The sequence below is a fragment of the Bipolaris maydis genome (assembly GCF_028858645.1).
Source record: "Bipolaris maydis strain C4 unplaced genomic scaffold PSV08scaffold_1, whole genome shotgun sequence".
In the NCBI taxonomy this organism is placed as follows: domain Eukaryota; kingdom Fungi; phylum Ascomycota; class Dothideomycetes; order Pleosporales; family Pleosporaceae; genus Bipolaris; species Bipolaris maydis.
In genome coordinates this window covers 3,445,559-3,462,459 of record NW_027093857.1, presented here as the reverse complement: position 1 = coordinate 3,462,459, position 16,901 = coordinate 3,445,559, and the positions used below count along the sequence as shown (strand labels likewise).

At 54.4% G+C, this 16,901-nt stretch overlaps 6 protein-coding genes across 6 annotated transcripts; 4 read left to right on the top strand and 2 right to left on the bottom strand.

The window, feature by feature from the left end:
- Nucleotides 1–241: 241 nt before the first annotated feature.
- PSV08DRAFT_168379 (amidase signature domain-containing protein) lies at nt 242–2,028 on the bottom strand (the record flags this gene model as incomplete). Its single annotated transcript, XM_014220095.1, has 3 exons — nt 242–390; nt 444–1,698; nt 1,759–2,028. The coding sequence occupies 3 exons, from the start codon at nt 2,026–2,028 to the stop codon at nt 242–244; spliced, it is 1,674 nt and encodes a 557-aa protein (XP_014075570.1).
- A 761-nt stretch (nt 2,029–2,789) lies between these two features.
- PSV08DRAFT_4697 (Emopamil binding protein-domain-containing protein) lies at nt 2,790–3,986 on the top strand. Its single transcript, XM_014220094.2, has 2 exons — nt 2,790–3,346; nt 3,413–3,986. Exons 1-2 carry the CDS (start codon nt 2,960–2,962, stop codon nt 3,743–3,745), a joined length of 720 nt encoding a protein of 239 aa, XP_014075569.1. The 5' UTR covers nt 2,790–2,959; the 3' UTR covers nt 3,746–3,986.
- A 163-nt stretch (nt 3,987–4,149) lies between these two features.
- PSV08DRAFT_214765 (glycoside hydrolase) lies at nt 4,150–5,734 on the top strand. The gene is made up of 2 exons (XM_014220093.1): nt 4,150–5,345; nt 5,411–5,734. Exons 1-2 carry the CDS (start codon nt 4,236–4,238, stop codon nt 5,504–5,506), a joined length of 1,206 nt encoding a protein of 401 aa, XP_014075568.1. The 5' UTR covers nt 4,150–4,235; the 3' UTR covers nt 5,507–5,734.
- On the top strand, nt 5,649–12,753 carry PSV08DRAFT_376992 (uncharacterized protein; the record flags this gene model as incomplete). Its single annotated transcript, XM_014220092.2, has 3 exons — nt 5,649–5,813; nt 6,433–9,393; nt 9,445–12,753. The coding sequence occupies 3 exons, from the start codon at nt 5,649–5,651 to the stop codon at nt 12,667–12,669; spliced, it is 6,351 nt and encodes a 2,116-aa protein (XP_014075567.1). The 3' UTR covers nt 12,670–12,753.
- Nucleotides 12,754–14,961: 2,208 nt separating this feature from the next.
- Nucleotides 14,962–15,573, top strand: PSV08DRAFT_376984 (uncharacterized protein; the record flags this gene model as incomplete). The annotated part of the gene is made up of 3 exons (XM_014220091.1): nt 14,962–15,183; nt 15,263–15,451; nt 15,520–15,573. The coding sequence occupies 3 exons, from the start codon at nt 14,962–14,964 to the stop codon at nt 15,571–15,573; spliced, it is 465 nt and encodes a 154-aa protein (XP_014075566.1).
- PSV08DRAFT_261540 (uncharacterized protein) lies at nt 15,541–16,829 on the bottom strand. Its single transcript, XM_014220090.2, has 2 exons — nt 16,346–16,829; nt 15,541–16,264 (listed from the first exon to the last, which is right to left on the bottom strand). The coding sequence occupies exons 1-2, from the start codon at nt 16,732–16,734 to the stop codon at nt 15,934–15,936; spliced, it is 720 nt and encodes a 239-aa protein (XP_014075565.1). The 5' UTR covers nt 16,735–16,829; the 3' UTR covers nt 15,541–15,933.
- Between the last annotated feature and the right edge of the window lie 72 nt (nt 16,830–16,901).

Genomic DNA, 16,901 nt, shown 5'->3' with positions numbered 1-16,901 from the left:
GAGTTGATTTAGAATGCAGTATTTGTATTGATTCTATAAAGGAGCACCAGAATCTCTGCTAGATGAGCTAGGAGTTACAGCAGTAGCTAGTCACAGTAACGTTGAGCTCAATATGTCACCTCAGTGCCCGCTTGAGGGCCGTGGTCATGATGTTCATTCAAGACAGACATTGCCCATAATAAGCAACATAGAACACTAGAGGTAGCTTGATGAATCATATATGAATTACCGTATCCTTGAACTATAATTTTGCGCCCACAGGACCCTGCGCCTTGATAGCTTCATCAATAGCAGCCATAGCATGCAGCAGCCTCTCATCCTGAAGTCTCGGCGCAACAACCTGTACGCAAAGCGGCGTGCCGAGATAAATCGAGCGATCAAAGTTTGTCCCTGCATATCTATCAGCACAACACCCACGTAAAACATTGAAAAAAAAAACTTACACAAAGCCCTATTCGCTTTATCCCAGCTCCCCAACTCCTTCCCCTCCATCTCCCCACGCATATCCCCCTTGCCAAACCGCCTCACAGGAACCACACCCGCGGGATAATCCAGCAGCACAAACGAGCTCGTGTAGCTAACCCCATTGTATCCATCAATTGGGGGCACAGGATGCGGCGCAACGGGACATATAAAGGCATCAATCTCGCCACCTTGCTGCTTCCAAATCTTTAAAAACTCTGTTCGTAATTTCTCACGCTTACCATGTAGTTCCTGGACTTTCTGCAACGGCATGGGCGCCTTGCGTTTAAGACGCGAGGAGAGCCAGGGGGATAAGGGTTCACCGGTTGATTCGATGAGGTCGAAGATTGCGTTTCCGCCTTCGACACCGAGGAGGGCGTTGCAGAGGGACTGGCATTGGGAGAAGAGCGGGGTGATGTCCATTTCCACGACTTCGACACCAGAGGTGAGCAGGGCGGATTTGACTTCGTCGAGGAGGCGCAGGATGGGTGGGTGGGGATCGATGACGCCGTCGCGGCGGACGATGCCGATACGGAGGGGGCGCTTGGGGAGGGAGAGGGAGGGCCAGGGGAGGGGCGCAACGTCTGGATCGGCTTCCCAGGGTTTTTGGGCGGATATGGCGTGGAAGAAGAGATTGATGTCGCGGATGCTGTGGGCGAGGGGCCCGGCGCTGGCTGGGATGCCGATTTTTGAGGCTCCTGGAAGGGCGCCGCTTTCTTGGCCGGCGTAGGGGATACGCTCCCAGCTGGGCTTGACGCCAAAGGTTCCGTCGCACATGGATGGGATGCGGATGCTGCCTCCGACGTCTGTACCTACGCCCAGAATGGAACCGCGCATGGCGAGTAGGGCGCCCTCGCCGCCAGAGCTTCCGCCCGCTGTTACGGCGGTGTTGAGCGGGTTGATGGTGCGGCCAAAGACATTGTTGTGGGAATCCAGGGCCATGAGGGTTTGCGGGACATTGGTTTTGCAATATAAAACAGCCCCGGCGTTGAGCAGGCAATCGACTATGACGGCGTTTTCAGTCGCGGGCTTGAAACACAGCGCGGCAATACCGATAGATGCGTCGAAGCCGCGGACCTTGAAAGAATCTTTGAGGGAGACTGGCACGCCATGAAGAGGCCCAAGAGGCGGTTTTCCTGAGGCCAAGTGAGCATCAAGCTCTGAGGCTCTCTTTAGCGCATCATCGAAGAAGATTTCTGTAAGGCAGTTTGTGAGTTGGTGTGCAATGGCTGCTCTCTATGTTGGTATTAGTGTCTCATCTATATTTCAAACATTCTACATGGACACAGTGCTTACTTTACAAAATGCTGTAGCCACATCAAGACAATTCAGTCGCTTTTCCCTAATTGCAGCAGCCAATGCAACAGCATCGTACTGCTCCGTGATTTGGAGCTCTTGTTCAGTCAAAAGTCCACATTGGCGTGGTATCTCAGTATAGTTGGTAACCTCGGGTCCGGGCAGAGTGCTCAGCTTCCAGTCTGCTGGTATGCGCGAATCCCGCTCAGCTTTCTTTTGCTTGGAGATAGGCTCCCAGTTGGCTGGCGCTGATGATTCTCTGGCTGACATGTTGATGGTTGACAATGGTGGAGTGCCGTAGTGTGACGTTGTGAGGGCTGGATGAAGCTGGGGTAGAAGCCGAGGTTGGCCAAATCCGGAATAGCGGCTGGGGCACAGAGAGCCAGGGTGCAGGTGGGCTTGAGGGGCGACTCTCTCGACAGTCTCTTGGTCGTCTTCTTGGTCAACCATGTCAATATTTGTCCCAAGGCTCAGGCGCACCAAAGCCAATGCCTCAACACGGTTCGCTGCTCCATTCTCGCCCAATTCAAGCTGTGTAACATGGTATTTTCTTGTCTTCTTCTTCTTCTTGCTCTCAAGACGATGCGCTGAGATAGCAGAATGCCCTTCCACGCTATGGCATGTGTGCTGGCGGCTAGAGCATGCACCGAAAGACGCCCAGTGACCTTGGCATTATGGGAGTGAAGATTCAAGGAGCCATTGGTAGGATGCGTTGAGCTGAGTGAGACGGGGCGTAATTCAGGACATTCATCCAGGATGTCGACTTCGCACTGCACGGACTCCAGCAACACCATGAGAGCGCGTCGCAAGAATTCGTCGGACAGAAAAGACGTCACATGTTTTCGCGGCGAGCAAGGGGATTGCGGCATGCTGGAACGGGACGAAAAGGGAGAAGAATCGCGTTGCTGGCTGACCCCTGGCTAAGACCGGGCAAGGCGCGAGCAGTAGCGCCGATCCTTGCCCTCAACGGCGAGTCCCTGACCCTGCCCCAGAATATTTTCCCTTTTTGCGGTCTTTGGCCATCTGGCACCCCGACGCACGCTGTCACTGTGCTTCTGCTTATTGTTAAGCTAGACCGCCCATTGGCGTGGTTGGGTCACTACTTTCTTGTTTTCTTCTTCATCATCTCTCTCACCCTTGGCTTCTCCGTTGCCTTCTCACCCTCTTTTTAATAGACACGGCCTCTGTTTATCATCCCGACATGGAGACCACAAACTCGTCACTGCCCAAGGGCGCGCACCCTTACTATCCTGTCGAGAAGGAGATTGTTGGCTACCTGGCCAACACAAGCGGCACCTTTGACCTGGTGCTCAAGTTCACGGCTGGGTGCGTGGCCATCTTCGGTGTCACGTATGTTATGGTCAAGCGGTCACGGCCCAATGCCAGCACCGGGGACCTGGCCACCATCATGTGGTTTGTCCTGTGCGGATGCATCCACTCGTTCTTCGAGGGCTACTTTGCCTACAACTTCCGCAACATGGGCGGCATGAACGACCTGTTTGGCCAGCTGTGGAAAGAGTACGCGCTGAGCGACTCCCGCTACCTGACCCAGGACGCCTTTGTGCTCTGCATGGAGACCATCACTGCTGTATGTACTTGCCAGACTAAGAGGTTGATCATCGTGCGCTGTGTCACGGACTGACCCTTGCTGTAGGTATTTTGGGGCCCGGGCTCCTTCCTGACTGCCTACCTCATCTCCATCGACCACCCGCTCCGCTACTCGGCCCAGCTCATTGTCTCGCTTGGCCAGTTCTACGGCGACGTCCTGTACTACACGACCTCTCTTTTCGACCATTACATCCTCAACCTGTCCTACTCGCGCCCTGAGCAGTTTTACTACTGGGGCTACTTTGTCCTCATGAACGCTTTCTGGATCGTTATCCCCGGATACCTCATGTACCAGAGTGTCATGGCCACATGGAGCGCATTTGCGGCTGTCAATGACGCAGCCAGACTGGTTGAGAAGCTGGGCAAGAAGCGAAACTAGGAAAAGAGCATGATTGTCCAGTCGTGGTGACAGGATGCTTCGAGGATGAGGGGGGGGTTTGATGAGACGCTAGGGACGTGGCCATTGTTGTTACGAATGCATGTTTGCATGAGTGGGTTGGCATATTCACCAATAAGTTACATTTTGAGTTCACTGCTTATTTCAAGTGGACTTGAAGTCATTTTTATAATACGAGTAGAATAAGGTCAAGGGTAGACTATAGAATTCATCACATGAACGCTACCAATATGGTTCTATCTTTGGGGCGTGCGTCGAGGTAGCAAAATTACCGGTGAGATTTTAGAGTGGAAGCATTGGCGGAAATGGGCTGATCATAAATTGCTTCTTTTTGCGGATCACATCATTCCATGCATCAAAACGCCCAGCTTGGCTCCTCGCTGTTTGGTAGGCTGTATTTTCTTGTTTCTACTAGACTTCTTGGTCAACGCCCCTCCACCACCCCACGCTTGCCCAGACATCCCTCGTCACGATGCAGTTGAGCGCACGCCTTGTTTCTTATTTTGGCCTTTTCAGCTGCACTGCAGCTCTGCCTCGCAGCACGCAAGATGCGTCACGTGCACTCTCGCTGCAAATGGCGCAATCCATCATGGCTCGCGAGCAAGGTATCCTGAGCAGCGGGCAAGATTCATCTGGGCTTCTTCAAGCAGGATTGGTCCAGAAAGCGTTTCACGCACTTGTGACACAGTACCCGCAGCATAGCTCCAAGGCTGCAATCGATGCGTATGTGTTCAAGAGCCTGGATTCCGTTGTCCCGGTCGTGTCCAACGCGACCAAAGATACCACCTACCCACTTGACCGATTGAGCAACGGAAACGGACTACTACGAGCATGGCAAGAAACAAACCAGGAAAAATACCACAGCGCCGCTGCGGCCCTGCGACATAGCATTGACCTGCAGCCCAAGACGGCAGAAGGAGGACTGTGGTACTACGTCTACCCCTATTGGAGCTATCTCGACGGCATGTACAGTTTCGCCCCCTTCCTGGCGGCTTACAACCAGGCCGTGGATAGCAACAAACAGGACTGCCAGTCGGCCATTGTGCAGCAGCTCGACCTGCTGTGGCGCCACTGCTACAACAACAAGACAGGGCTGCTGGTGCATGGGTACGACGCCCGCCGCGCGGCAGTATGGGCGAATAGCGTCTCAGGCGCGAGCCCGCACGTCTGGGGCCGCAGCCTGGGATGGTTCTGCATGGCGCTCGTGGACCTTGTCGAACTGCTCCCGGCTTCTGCGCGCGAAGCCAGAGCCTATGTCGAGGGCAAGTTGCAGCAGCTCATGCCGGCGGTGGTGGGCGCGGCAGATGGGAAGACGGGGGGTTGGTGGCAGGTCATGGACCAGCCGGGGCGACAGGGGAATTACATTGAGAGCAGTGCGAGCAGCATGTTTGTGTATGCTCTGCTGAAGAGTGTGAGGCTGGGGGTGTTTGGGCGGGGCGGTGATGCAGAGGCGTATTCGCGTGTGGCGCGTAGGGCTTACGAGTATGTTGCGGACAGCTTTGTGGTGCGCAATGGAAATGGGACGTTGGGATGGAATGGGACGGTGAGCGTGTGCAGTCTGAATTCGACGGCTACGTACGAGGTATGTGTTCACGACGTGGGGAAAAGTGTTGAAGTTGAAGTTGCTGACTAGTGCGCTTTTTTTAGTACTATGTTGGGAGGCCGATTTTGTACAACAGCGTGCTGGGCAGTGGGGCGTTTGTGCTGGCGAGCTTGGAGTATGAACGGCTGGGCCAGAAATAGGGGACGGCAAAGGGGCGCTGGAGGAAGATGCAGAGGTAGGGGTATTGTGCATGTCTGGGTGGTGGTGGTGGTGAGGTGAAAATAGAGGGCTGTTTTAATGTGGATGGATGCACAATGATGCACATGGGGGCGGGCAGGCACAATGTTGGCAGCAAAAGAGGCCGCCGATGCATGCAATTCGCCGACAGACACGTATCTCAGTAAGCTTGGAATGGCAGCTGTCTACCCACTTGGCATGGATGCGTGTCTGTTGACCGTGGAGACTGGACGTGGGCGGGCGGGGCTGGAGGGTGTCCGTCTCGTCTCTGTGCGTGTGTATGTACAGGTCCAAGTAGAGGGATGTCAAGTGAAGACAGACCAGCAGAAGAAAGAGAGGCCGGGTGCATCGGAGCATATCCAAGCAAGTATGCGCGTGCTCGCCGATCGCCCACCACCGCCGATCGGCTGTTATCGCGTCTGTGGCCGTCGCAGTCGAGTCGGCCGGGGGACGTGCCATGCATGCACTACGCCAGGCCGGCCTTGGGCGCTATCCGCACCCATTGGGTCATCCAACATCATCACACCGGCTTGCGCCCTGTCTCGCTCCCACTGCGCTACTACCGCCAGCCCTCTCCCTCCCATACTCGCGGTCTGTATGTATGGCGCCGCCGCCTTCACCTCGCCCGCCCCATACACTCGCTGGCCCGTGATACACGCAAACACTCTGCCCTCGCCGTCACGGCCTGCTGCCCGCTCCTGCGTAGCTCTGGAAACGCCCACCAGCCACTCCCGACCAGAGCTCAAAAACACAACAGCTCCAAACCTCCCGCCTTCACCACCCCCCGCTGCCACCGTCCCCCGCGACGCCCCACTGCTTGCCCCAATGATTGCGGGACTCGATGCCCGCTTCCCCCCGGCCCAGTGACCCCAAAGACTCGACTGGACAGAAGAGAAATGGCCCGCCAGGCAAGAAGATGGGCGCGACGGACAAACAGACCGGCATGGATGGCAAGGACTTTGCAAAGGCAATTGGAATCAACAAGCCCGCCAACGTGCGCGACAAGATAAAGCGCTGGCAGCAGAACATCGAGCCAGAGCCCGCCGCCCCAACACCAACGCCCGCCGCTCCTGCAACACCAGCGGCGGCCACGACAACCACCGAAGACGCGAGCGCTGCCTCTTCGCCCGCCCCCGCTGCGCCTGCCACACCCGCTGCTGCGCCCGTCACATCCGCTACGCCCGCTACGCCCACTACCCCCGTCACGACACCCAAGGCCAAGGCCCTCGACGACAAGCCAAATTGGAAGCCTTCGCACGAACGCGGCAAGTCTGTCGGTGCCAGTCCAGAGCGCCCCGGCAGCGGAAAGAAGACGCCCATCCCCCACAACGAGCTCGACGAAGATGTCCTCACTGCAACTGCGCCTAAGAAGCGCGTCATCAGTGACTCGCACTGGCGCAGCAAACAGCCACCCCCCAAGGACGCCGCCGGCCGCCCCCAGCCAAAGATCATCGCCAATGCCTGGGTCCGCCCCTCGAAAATCATCCCCAAGAAGCCCGCCAGCCCTGAACTCAAACCCCTTGCGCCCGTAACCCTCCAGCAGAGCCCTCTTCTCCCCTTTGCCGAATACATTGGGAAAAGCACCGGGCAGATCAAGCCTCCACCCAAGCAACGCGGACCCTCAAAGCCCTCCACCTCTGGCAGCGACCAACGACCAACAAGTAGCGGTGGAGGGAGCGGGAAGAGTGCAAAAAGTGACAAGGGTGCAAAGAGCGATGGCCCGCGACCCAAATCAACGTCTCCGAAGCCAGAGAAAGAAAAGACGGAGTTGGTGAGGGTGCGACCTAGCAGACGGCGTGCGCGCACTTCACCGCGGGGATCCATGTCAGCAGACGACCTTGCAAAATACCCACAGAGACTTGCCCACAGATCCGATACTGCACTGAGCGAGGACCCCAATCTAGTTGTCACAGTCGAGTACGAAGAGGGGAGTGCCGTTTCATTCCCACGAGAGAGCAGAATTACTTCGCCGCGGAATGACGAACTTAGAGAGCGAAGACGACGGCGCCGCCCGCGGAGCCAAGGCGACCGTACAGCCGATGAAGCTCTCAAGAACCCCCAGAAACCCTCACGAAGGAAGAGTCGCAGGTCGTACCCAAGGACCGAGGAGGAGGCCGCCACGCCATTGGTAATCCCAGCAGTGTCAGAGACACCTCCCGCCAGGCCTGTAGGAAGCCGCTTAGAAGCCTGGCTCAGCAGCACACCCGACCCTCTCGTGAACCCCAAAACCCGCCCCAGGCGAAGAAGATCCAAGGATTCTGCATCAAGCTCAGAGCTACCTTCAAATCTGGGAACATCAGAGGTCACTCTGTCGACTGACGTGACGGAGGAAACACCCGTCAAAAAATCACGCTCGCGACGTAGGCGTAGATCCAGAGGATCCGCTTCGTCCCAGGATCTCCCTGCCGCAGCCGGCAGGTCCGAGGTCACCGTGTCGACAGATGCGACACAAGACGAGCCCGCAAAGGAATCGCAGAAGAGGAGAGGATCCAAGGACTCTGTGTCATCCCTCGATTTGCCCTACCCGGCCGAGAAATCAGAAGTCAGTGCATCCACTGAGAGGACAAGACCCGAATCTGTCGACAAGAACCGCCGTCGCAGCAGTGGAAGTGGCAGCGCCAGCAGCAGCAAGCAACGACGCAGGCAAGCCAGCCGCGAGATGACCATCAAGACACAAGATCTCGACGAGACCCCGTCCACCATCGCCTCGGATGCCATGAGCGAAACGACTGTCCAAGATAAAGATAGCGAAGTGTCCTTTGCCTCAACACCGAGTCTGAAGCGCCGTGGTGCAAGGCGCAAAAGCCAGTACTCTCCCACCAAGGGTCGATCTATGTCGTCTCCCCTTCGCGAATCCACCTCTATAGACGACATGCCCAAGGAAGACGCTCGAGACCAAGAGGCAAAAGAAGCTGCACCCTCTGAAGCTGCTGACGATCACATGGCTGATCTGATGCCGCAGCCACTGCGACCGCGTCAGATACTGGGCCCGCGCATGTTCCCATCTACTGGCAAGCGCCTCTCTACAATTGCCTCTCAATCAACACGATCATCAGGCGTTGGTGCCTCAGACACAGTGAGTGCCTTCTCCGAGCGAACCCGGACCCGAGCGCCTTCGTCTGAAGTCGGCTCGCTCCTGAACCCCGAAACCTCGACAATCATCAGTCGCCAGAGCACCCGCCGGAGGAAAATTGCCAGGCATGAGGATCTCATGTCAGTGCTCTCCATGCCCAAAGCAGCAGGGTCCAAGAGCATCGTCTCCGCTCGCAGCATTCGTACCAACAGGAGCCGCCTAGCCACTGCCACCATTGAAGACATCATGCAGGAGCTCTCCTCTGACGAGGCCAAATATATGCGAGAGCTCCGTACTCTTGTCGATGGTGTCATTCCCGTGCTTCTCAGCTGTGTCCTAAACAAATCAGAGGCCGCCATTGCTGCTGGCCTCTTCTCTCGCTCATCCAAATCAACAGATCCAAGTGAAATCACAAAGCCTATTGTCGACATGGGTGTCTGTCTAGAGCGACTAAAGACCCTGCACAAGCGCGTCCCCAAAGACGACTCTGATGAACTGATTGAGTGGGCACAAAGCGCACAGCGTGTCTACTCCGACTACATTTCCGTCTGGCGTCTTGGCTTCCAAGACGTGGTAATTAGTCTTGCACCCGCCGACGAAGATCCCTTTAAGCCTGCCAAGGTTGTCAATGGGCCAGACGATGGCGCACCGTGGGATGAAGGCATGCCACGTAATGCAGAGGGATACGTCGTCAACAGTGACGGCGAGCGTGTTGATGTTGCCTATATGCTCAAGCGCCCATTGGTGCGACTCAAGTATCTCTCAAAGAGCTTAAAGGTTTGTTACAAATTCTTCCAACAGAACATGTTCATATGCTGACTTTTCTAGGGTATCAACCACGTAAAACCATCCGAGCGCGTAGAGAAGGTGTCAAGCATCTTCCAAGACTTGGTCATCGCCGCCCGAAAGCGGTCCAACGATGAGCAGGCCCGCCTCGAAGACGAAGCAGCAGCCGACATTGACCCCACCCGTGCTCGTGATCCTCGCAGTCTTGCTCCTCTTGCGGGCGTGCGAATTGATCCGTCACGATGTGTGCGAGCTAGGGACCACTTTGATTTGCATCTCTACCATTCGAGTGGTCAAGAAATGAGTTGTCGCGTTGAGATTTTACTCCGTGACAATGCTCCGGGTCAGGGCGCTGGAGGTGATATTCTGATTTGCGAAGTCGATTCCACCGGACGATGGTTACTCCTGCCGCCGGTCCAGCTGAGTAACGCATCGGCTCGCAATGGCGATGCCAAGGGCGAGATTATTGTCATGATCCGCGGAACTCAGGCAGATGGTTCCGAATGGAGCGAGGTCATGTCTCTAATCTCTGACGATGAACAGGCTGGCTTTGAGTGGGTACAGATGCTTGGACTCAATCCCATCCCTCCCGAAATGTCCGAAGTCAGGAAAATCCAAGCCGCAACCAGTCAAGCACAGCGAACAAGCAGCCATGGCTCGTCCTCCCCATCTCATGCAACAGGCTCAACCACACTTGATAAGAGCCGAACCCCCAGCCCACATGAGATTGATATTCCTATCGGCGAGCGACATACGGAAGTATCAAAAGTATGGCACTACGATACCCCACACAAGCGAAATCAGTCACGAACCGTGTCGCCCATTACGCCTCCGAGCGGCGATGCCTCCTACAGTAGTCTTTATGACGCCAAGGACGTCGCCCAAGCAGAGCCGCGTACTCCGGTTGAACAAATGTTCCCGACAGGTCAGACCTACGAAGATGCTGACCGGACACCTCGCGGCCTCGATGAAGCAGTGCGCATGGCCAACACTGGTTCTCCATCAAGCCTCAAACGAACAAGAGCAAAGAGACTTTCCAAGAACCCTTCATCTGCACACTCTGGACGTCCATCTCGCCAAATCACACTGGATGATCCCACTGAACTAGAGGATGTTCAACCAGCCGAGGAACTCCCAAAGCCCCGTAGAAAGTCCACAAAGCGACGACCCCAGTCGCTTCCGTCTGCGCCATCGGCGCTTTCACAGTCAAGCAAGGGCTTCAGTGTCTGGATGCCAACCTCTGAGGTTGATGACTCAGACTCGGACTCTTCCGAAGGAGACAAACGCACAGTCCCAGAGTCAGAGCTTTCTCCTCCTGGCTCCCCACCTTCACCCCAACGTCCGCAACAACACAGGCGGGTCTCATCTGTGCCTTCTCTGGAACTCCCCAGCATTCCCAGACAAAGAAAGTCAAGCCGTCCTTCCACACCTTCTGAGGATTCACGTGTAGAATCCGACAATGTTCGTGAAGTGGCCTCGGCGCCTCCCAAGATGCACCAGAAGAAGCACAGCATCACGGTTGAGGATATTCAAGAGCCAGAGGCTCCGACTGATGTGCCGCCCCCACCAACTCCACCACATCGCTCCCCCAGCCCGGCAAGCCCTGAGACATTAAAGGGCTCCAAGACTCCCGTACTTCTACCAACACTACCTGGCTTCAGGGGCAAGCGCCGTTCATCTTCACCCCTGAAGCACGAGTATGAGCCATCGACCTGCACGGAAGAGTCGAGTGAAAGCGAGGAGGACTCTGAATCCGAAGAGGAAGCTGGCGAGGAACAGGAGGAGAGTGCTACTTCTGAGTCATCTGAGGACGAGTTAGATGATGATGTTCCCATGCCATTGATGCCAATCGGATATATCGGACCCCGCGGATACACTTCGCGCCCACAAACTGCGGTTCGAGAGCCCAGCCGCCCGACTACGGCTGAGAAAACAGAAGAGGATACGAAGAAGTTCCCCAAGGTGTCACCGCCACCTTCCATCTATACCCTTCCCAATGGCACCATCACTCCTTCCCAGTCCGCATCAAACTCGCCTTACCGGACGGTTCCGCAAAACTCTGGAAAGGCCTCACGCACAATAGCGTCCCTGTTTGCTTGGTCTGATCAGGGCAAATGGGACAGCCTGCATCCCGACGAATGTAGTATTGTCGTCACACCAGGAAAGATTGAGGTGTTCGAAATCTCAAGCAATCATTCCAAACCTTTCCTTGCTGATGGCGACGAGATCATCACTCCCGAGGGAAGTGCTCCCCTTATTGCGGTTGAGCTTACCCCTCTGGTACCGTTGCGCAAGTCAACGGCTATTGATATCTCCATTCGTTCCCCGCCCACTGGGGAATCGCGTCTCAAACCTGGAAATAACATCATGTTGAGGAGTCGCAATGCGACTGAATGCACTCAGTTGTACTCCATGATCAACCAGGCGCGTATCAACAATCCCACGTACATTGCGCTGCAGAACGCACGCGGCCCCTACGGACAATCAAGCTGGGCCGAAGCAATGGACCGCCAAAACGCAGCTAGGACAAGCAGCGAGACTCCTTCTGGATGGATCGGAGGCACACTGGGCAGGAGAAGTAGCTACCGAAAGTCAAGCACACGCGCCGCTTCTGTCTCGGCTGCCACTGAATCTTCAGTTGGGACCATGAACAGCGCCCTTCGCTCAGCGCTGGGCCGATTTTCGTTTGGCAAGAATGGCGTTTTCAGCATCCGCAACTCAACTCTGGGATCACGCAGCACCGGCTCATCCTTTGACAGCGGCTCCAACTCTCGGCCAGGTTCAGGCGCCTCAACCCCCACCGGTGATATGACTCGAGCACCCGGTGCGCCACCTGGCATCACAAACACAAAGTGCCGGCTTTACGAGCGCGAGTCGCTCAAGAAATGGCGTGACATGGGCAGCGCCAGGCTAACCATTATGCTGCCTTCGCCCAACCCCAGCATGCCCTCGTCGCCCACCAACTCTCGCCAACGCGCCCCTGGTACACGAGACCATCGCCAGGAACGACGGATTGTGCTAACGGGTAAGAAACACGGCGAGCTCCTTCTTGACGTGCAGTTGTCCGAGACGTGCTTTGAGCGCGTGGCCCGTAGCGGCATAGCAGTCAGCGTGTGGGAAGACAATGTCGACGAAGCCGGCCAGATTGGCGGTGTTAGCAAGACGGGCGGCGTGCTGGGTGCGCGCGCACGCGTCTTTATGATTCAGATGAAGAGTGAGAGGGAGTGTGCGTATTGCTTTAGCCTATTGGGCAAGTTGAGGTATTAGATGTTTCATTGAAGAGATGTGAGAGTTGCATGGGGAAGAGAGGGGGTGAGAGGGAAGGGGATGTATGTGGGATTGAGGGATGAAGCGATGAACTCTTTTCGAACCTTTTTTTTTGATTTTGCCTTGTAACACAAAACATACCCGAGCGAACTTGTTTACATATCAGCCGTTTATTTTAAATCTAATACTATATACTCTTCTTTTATTCTTTTTGTTTTTTTTTGACTCGACGATTTGGGGAAATGTACATGTTTGGGGTCGAGGGTGGTTGGGTTAAGAGGGAGGAGAGAGTTTGTACATATGTTTTCGGTTTAGGTGGAAATGCATAGAACGTGTACATAGTTTATAACGCAAACCCAAATCACTTCAAATACTTCGTTACCCATCCCCCATCTCGAACCTCAGAAATCCCCCCTCCTTCAACCTTTTCCCCATCATCCAACAAACATTCCTAGTTTAAACCTTTGCTCCTTTTTTTTGCCCTTCTTACCAACCCCCCCCCCCCCTCTTCTTCCCCTGTCCCCCATGTTTTTTCCAACCCACCTCAACGTCCGGAATCACACGCACACCCAAACTACCCAATCTTTCTTATTCTTACACGTAAAGTAAAGGTTCTACCTACCTGTTCTATTCTGTTCTGTTCTGGTCTATTTCACCACGGCAAGCAACACCGCAAAACGCAAGCAACAACCGCGCCAACTTGGGTCAAAGTGCCGGTCTGCACCACGCCTTTTTTTCTACGTATGTCGCACAGGCACGGCGGGGCTGGGCTTGAATGTGCGATTGTGCGGTTGTTTACGCGACAATCACGGGACGGGGGGGGCGGGCGGGCGGGGAAGGTGATTGGGTGGGTGCAAGTGCCGGCTGTTGGTGTGGGTTTGGTTGAGTATGGTTATATGGGCTTGGCGGGTTGTATTGATAGAGTGTGTAGAGGGGAGGTGGAGGAGGAGGTGGGGCGGAGAGGGAGAGAGTGTATGCTATTTCTCTCTATTTTGTATGTTCGATGGGGGGAGCGGGATATGCGTGGGTGGTGGGATGGGGCGGTGATATGGCTCCGAGGGGGTGTTGTTTCGGAGTAGTAAGGATGTTTGCCTGGTTGGGTTTTTTGGGGCTGGTTTGGCGGGTTTGAGGGTTTGATAGGGGGTGGAGGGGTATATGTAGCGGTCTGGTGTTTTTTTTTTTGCTATAGAACATCGTTCAAGACTGCACTAGATTCTTCGGGGAGGGACTGGAATAGGGCCCGGGTAGAAGGGATGTTGAGCATCAGCACGGCTTGAAGCAGTGTGGAGGGCGGTGTCGCGTTTGTAGAACGTCTGGAATTATTGCCAGGCAAGAGGATTGTTTTTCATGTATATCTGACATGTAAGAAGCACACAGCCCAGGTTTCATTGCGTAGTCGCATTGTTCATCCTGGCGGCAGTTTTAATCCCCCAAGAGTGATTGCCAGTGCTTCACTCCCTAGCGCCACGCTAACACACTCCTAGCGCCCGTTTTTTACGTGGTAGCCCGAACGTATACGCTTACCGAACAACGAATTGCCGTTTCTACACTCCGATTCCCAAACACAGCCGAGATGTCTTCCCAGATTGGGTTCTGCTATCAGATGGGAAGAACGGCGCTGGTCCAGAACAAGTCCAAGTCCGTGCACGCGTATAGAAGTACTTGGAAAGGTACGTCACCTGCTGAGCCACTCCCCCAACCTCAACGTACAGACAACCGGTACATAATTACGGAAACATGCGATGCTGACCTTACGGACTTGTTTGCAATCCCCAACCCTGTGTTTCCGAGTTGCTGCGCCTCTAAATTTCGGTAAGCCGCAAAATGACCCGCGTACATACTTACGGGGACGAGATTAGCAGGTAAAAGTCGATTGTTTCTGCTCGCCGCGAGAAGATGACGGGTCAGCGAATCATAGGTGAGATTTGTGACACTGTGGGCTCCGGGATAAAGCCGGTGGGGCCCTTGGGTGTGTAGATGCAGGGACGGGCGGCAAGGGGTATTCCCTGGTGCTGGTCTTCATTTGGGAGGCAGGTGTGGTTGAGCACGCACATACATACATGTTGTATAGTAATGACCAGCAATAGACTAGGCTAGGCCTGTGCGAGATGGGAGATATGGTGGTGGAGATATAAAAGTTGATTTCCCTGTGTGCTCTTTGTTTCGCTACTACCACAGAAACACATCAACTACAGAAATGCATCATCCGCTCTGATAAACATTTCAAACGACCATCACTTTCGGACAATCCATCGACTCATTTTCGGACATTCCATCGACTAGAATTTCAACATGCGCGTTTCACTTCTCGTCTCAGCACTCGTTGCGCCGCTTGCCCTTGCCGCTCCCACACTAGATGCCCGCCAGGCTGCTCCAGTCAAGCCCGCACCTTGTGTGCGTGACAGCAAAGTCACAGTGCAGGAGACAGAAGCACGATTCAAGCGGTTTGCGCAGGCGTTTATCTATCAGCGAGATATCAGCAAGGCATTTTCGTTTATTGCGGTGGATTATATTGTACGTTGTCCTATTGCTTTCATCTCCTATTCCGACTGCGACTCCACAACGAACAGTTGACTGACTCGACCGATGGCAGAATCACAACCCACAAGTAGCCAATGGATCCACTGCTGCATGGGAAGTTCTTTCCCCCTTCTGGAACACAGCCAACATAACCGCCAAGCGCGATGCGTTCATCTCTCCCATGAGCTGGGTCAACTACGACTCGGACTTTGGCGATGTCGTGGATCGGTTTAGGTGGGAAGGTGGATGCATTGTTGAGCACGTAAGTTGTCAACCGTTGAAGCCGCGTATGATCGGTGATGAGAGATGAAGGCTAACGTAGTAATACAGTGGGATCAGAATGAGACATTTCCCGCAATCAAAGGCTGCAAGGCTGTCTACTAAGCGTGATGGCATGTATGTAATTTACGGCATTATTTATAGAAGATACAGTGGGTATGGGAGTTCCGGTGGGTTGTGGGGATGAGGATGTATATATGATATCTCTATTGTACATGTCAAATGTAACGCACGATACAGTTCCATCTTCCCTCTTCATCCGCGTCACATTTCAGACTGCCTATCAGTTTTGCAAGGCTGGCTGTATATCTGGCAAGCAACTCATCCAGCATCACTCTCACCACTAACTCCATCACGACATTTCTTACCTACTACCTGCATCATCGCGAAAATTTGTCTTGAAAAGCCGCAATAGTAACCCCCATTAAGCACAAACCATCTGATACTCCGACCAAAGCCGAAAGCTTAGACATCGATAATTGCCTTCTTGCTTTCGCCCTTGAACTCAACCTTGAGCTCGCCCTTGAACTCGCCCTTGGACTCGTTTTCAGGCCGTAGTATCTGCGCATCTGCAGGGCCGGAGCTACCATCAGTGTAGTGCTCTGCATCAGGATCCACATCAAGGTAGTCTTCTCCACGCAACAAACTATACTCTCCACTCTGCTTTGTCTCCTGGACCTGCGGTGCGCGCGTGGTGAAGCTACTATGGCAGTTGGGACACTCATGTACTTGTGGAGCCGCAAAAAGCGCGACCATTGATCGCACATTGCAAGCGAAGAGGTAACCATGTACGAACCTTTGTTTTCGAATAATCAGCCACTTTCACTTTACTTGACCTTTTCCATTGTATCAAATCCAAAAAAGAAAGAGAGCTTACATGTTCAAAATCATAGGTGCAGTCGTATATCCAGCCAAAAGCCCAAATCCTGGCCTCTCCAGGTACCCGATTTCAACAGCCCAAATGGCAGTTAGGATACTCAAGTACGCGATGCATGCCACGCCATCGACAGCCTTGAAGCTTGCTTGGGGCATGCGTCCAAATCTCCTTTGGTGTACGAGGCTCCTGGTTGATGCGAAAGCGGTGAGAGCGAGCGGGATGAACCCGAAGCAAAAGGCTGTTACGGGGCGGTAGCGGTACCAGGAGTAGTTGTGGATTGATACGACTGTGGTAGCGATGAGAAGGGGTAATGCGAGGAGGGATGTGAGAAGAGTCAATATGCGAAGGGGAAGTTCGTAGCTGGCGAGCTTGCTCTGGGTGGGAGCCATGATGTTGATTCCCAAGAATGGGTTTTTTTTTAGTGATTTACAAAGGCTGGGCTTAGAGCCGGGTTTTCTTTAGTATGTATGACTTTTGAATGGAGAGTCTGGAGAAGCAGAGGCGTCTTTTTGGCGTGTATAAGACTGAGGCAATCCCCTAGGCAACAACAATGCCT

Excerpts from the sequence above, each read along its gene's own strand:
- PSV08DRAFT_4697 (XM_014220094.2), top strand. The coding sequence starts at position 2,960 with ATGGAGACCACAAACTCGTCACTGCCCAAGGGCGCGCACCCTTACTAT. Across the intron at positions 3,347-3,412 it reads GCATGGAGACCATCACTGCT|GTATTTTGGGGCCCGGGCTC; the intron begins GTATGTACTTGC and ends CCCTTGCTGTAG.
- PSV08DRAFT_214765 (XM_014220093.1), top strand. The coding sequence starts at position 4,236 with ATGCAGTTGAGCGCACGCCTTGTTTCTTATTTTGGCCTTTTCAGCTGC. Across the intron at positions 5,346-5,410 it reads ATTCGACGGCTACGTACGAG|TACTATGTTGGGAGGCCGAT; the intron begins GTATGTGTTCAC and ends CGCTTTTTTTAG.
- PSV08DRAFT_261540 (XM_014220090.2), bottom strand. The coding sequence starts at position 16,734 with ATGGCTCCCACCCAGAGCAAGCTCGCCAGCTACGAACTTCCCCTTCGC. Across the intron at positions 16,265-16,345 it reads GCACCTATGATTTTGAACAT|GTTCGTACATGGTTACCTCT; the intron begins GTAAGCTCTCTT and ends TCGAAAACAAAG.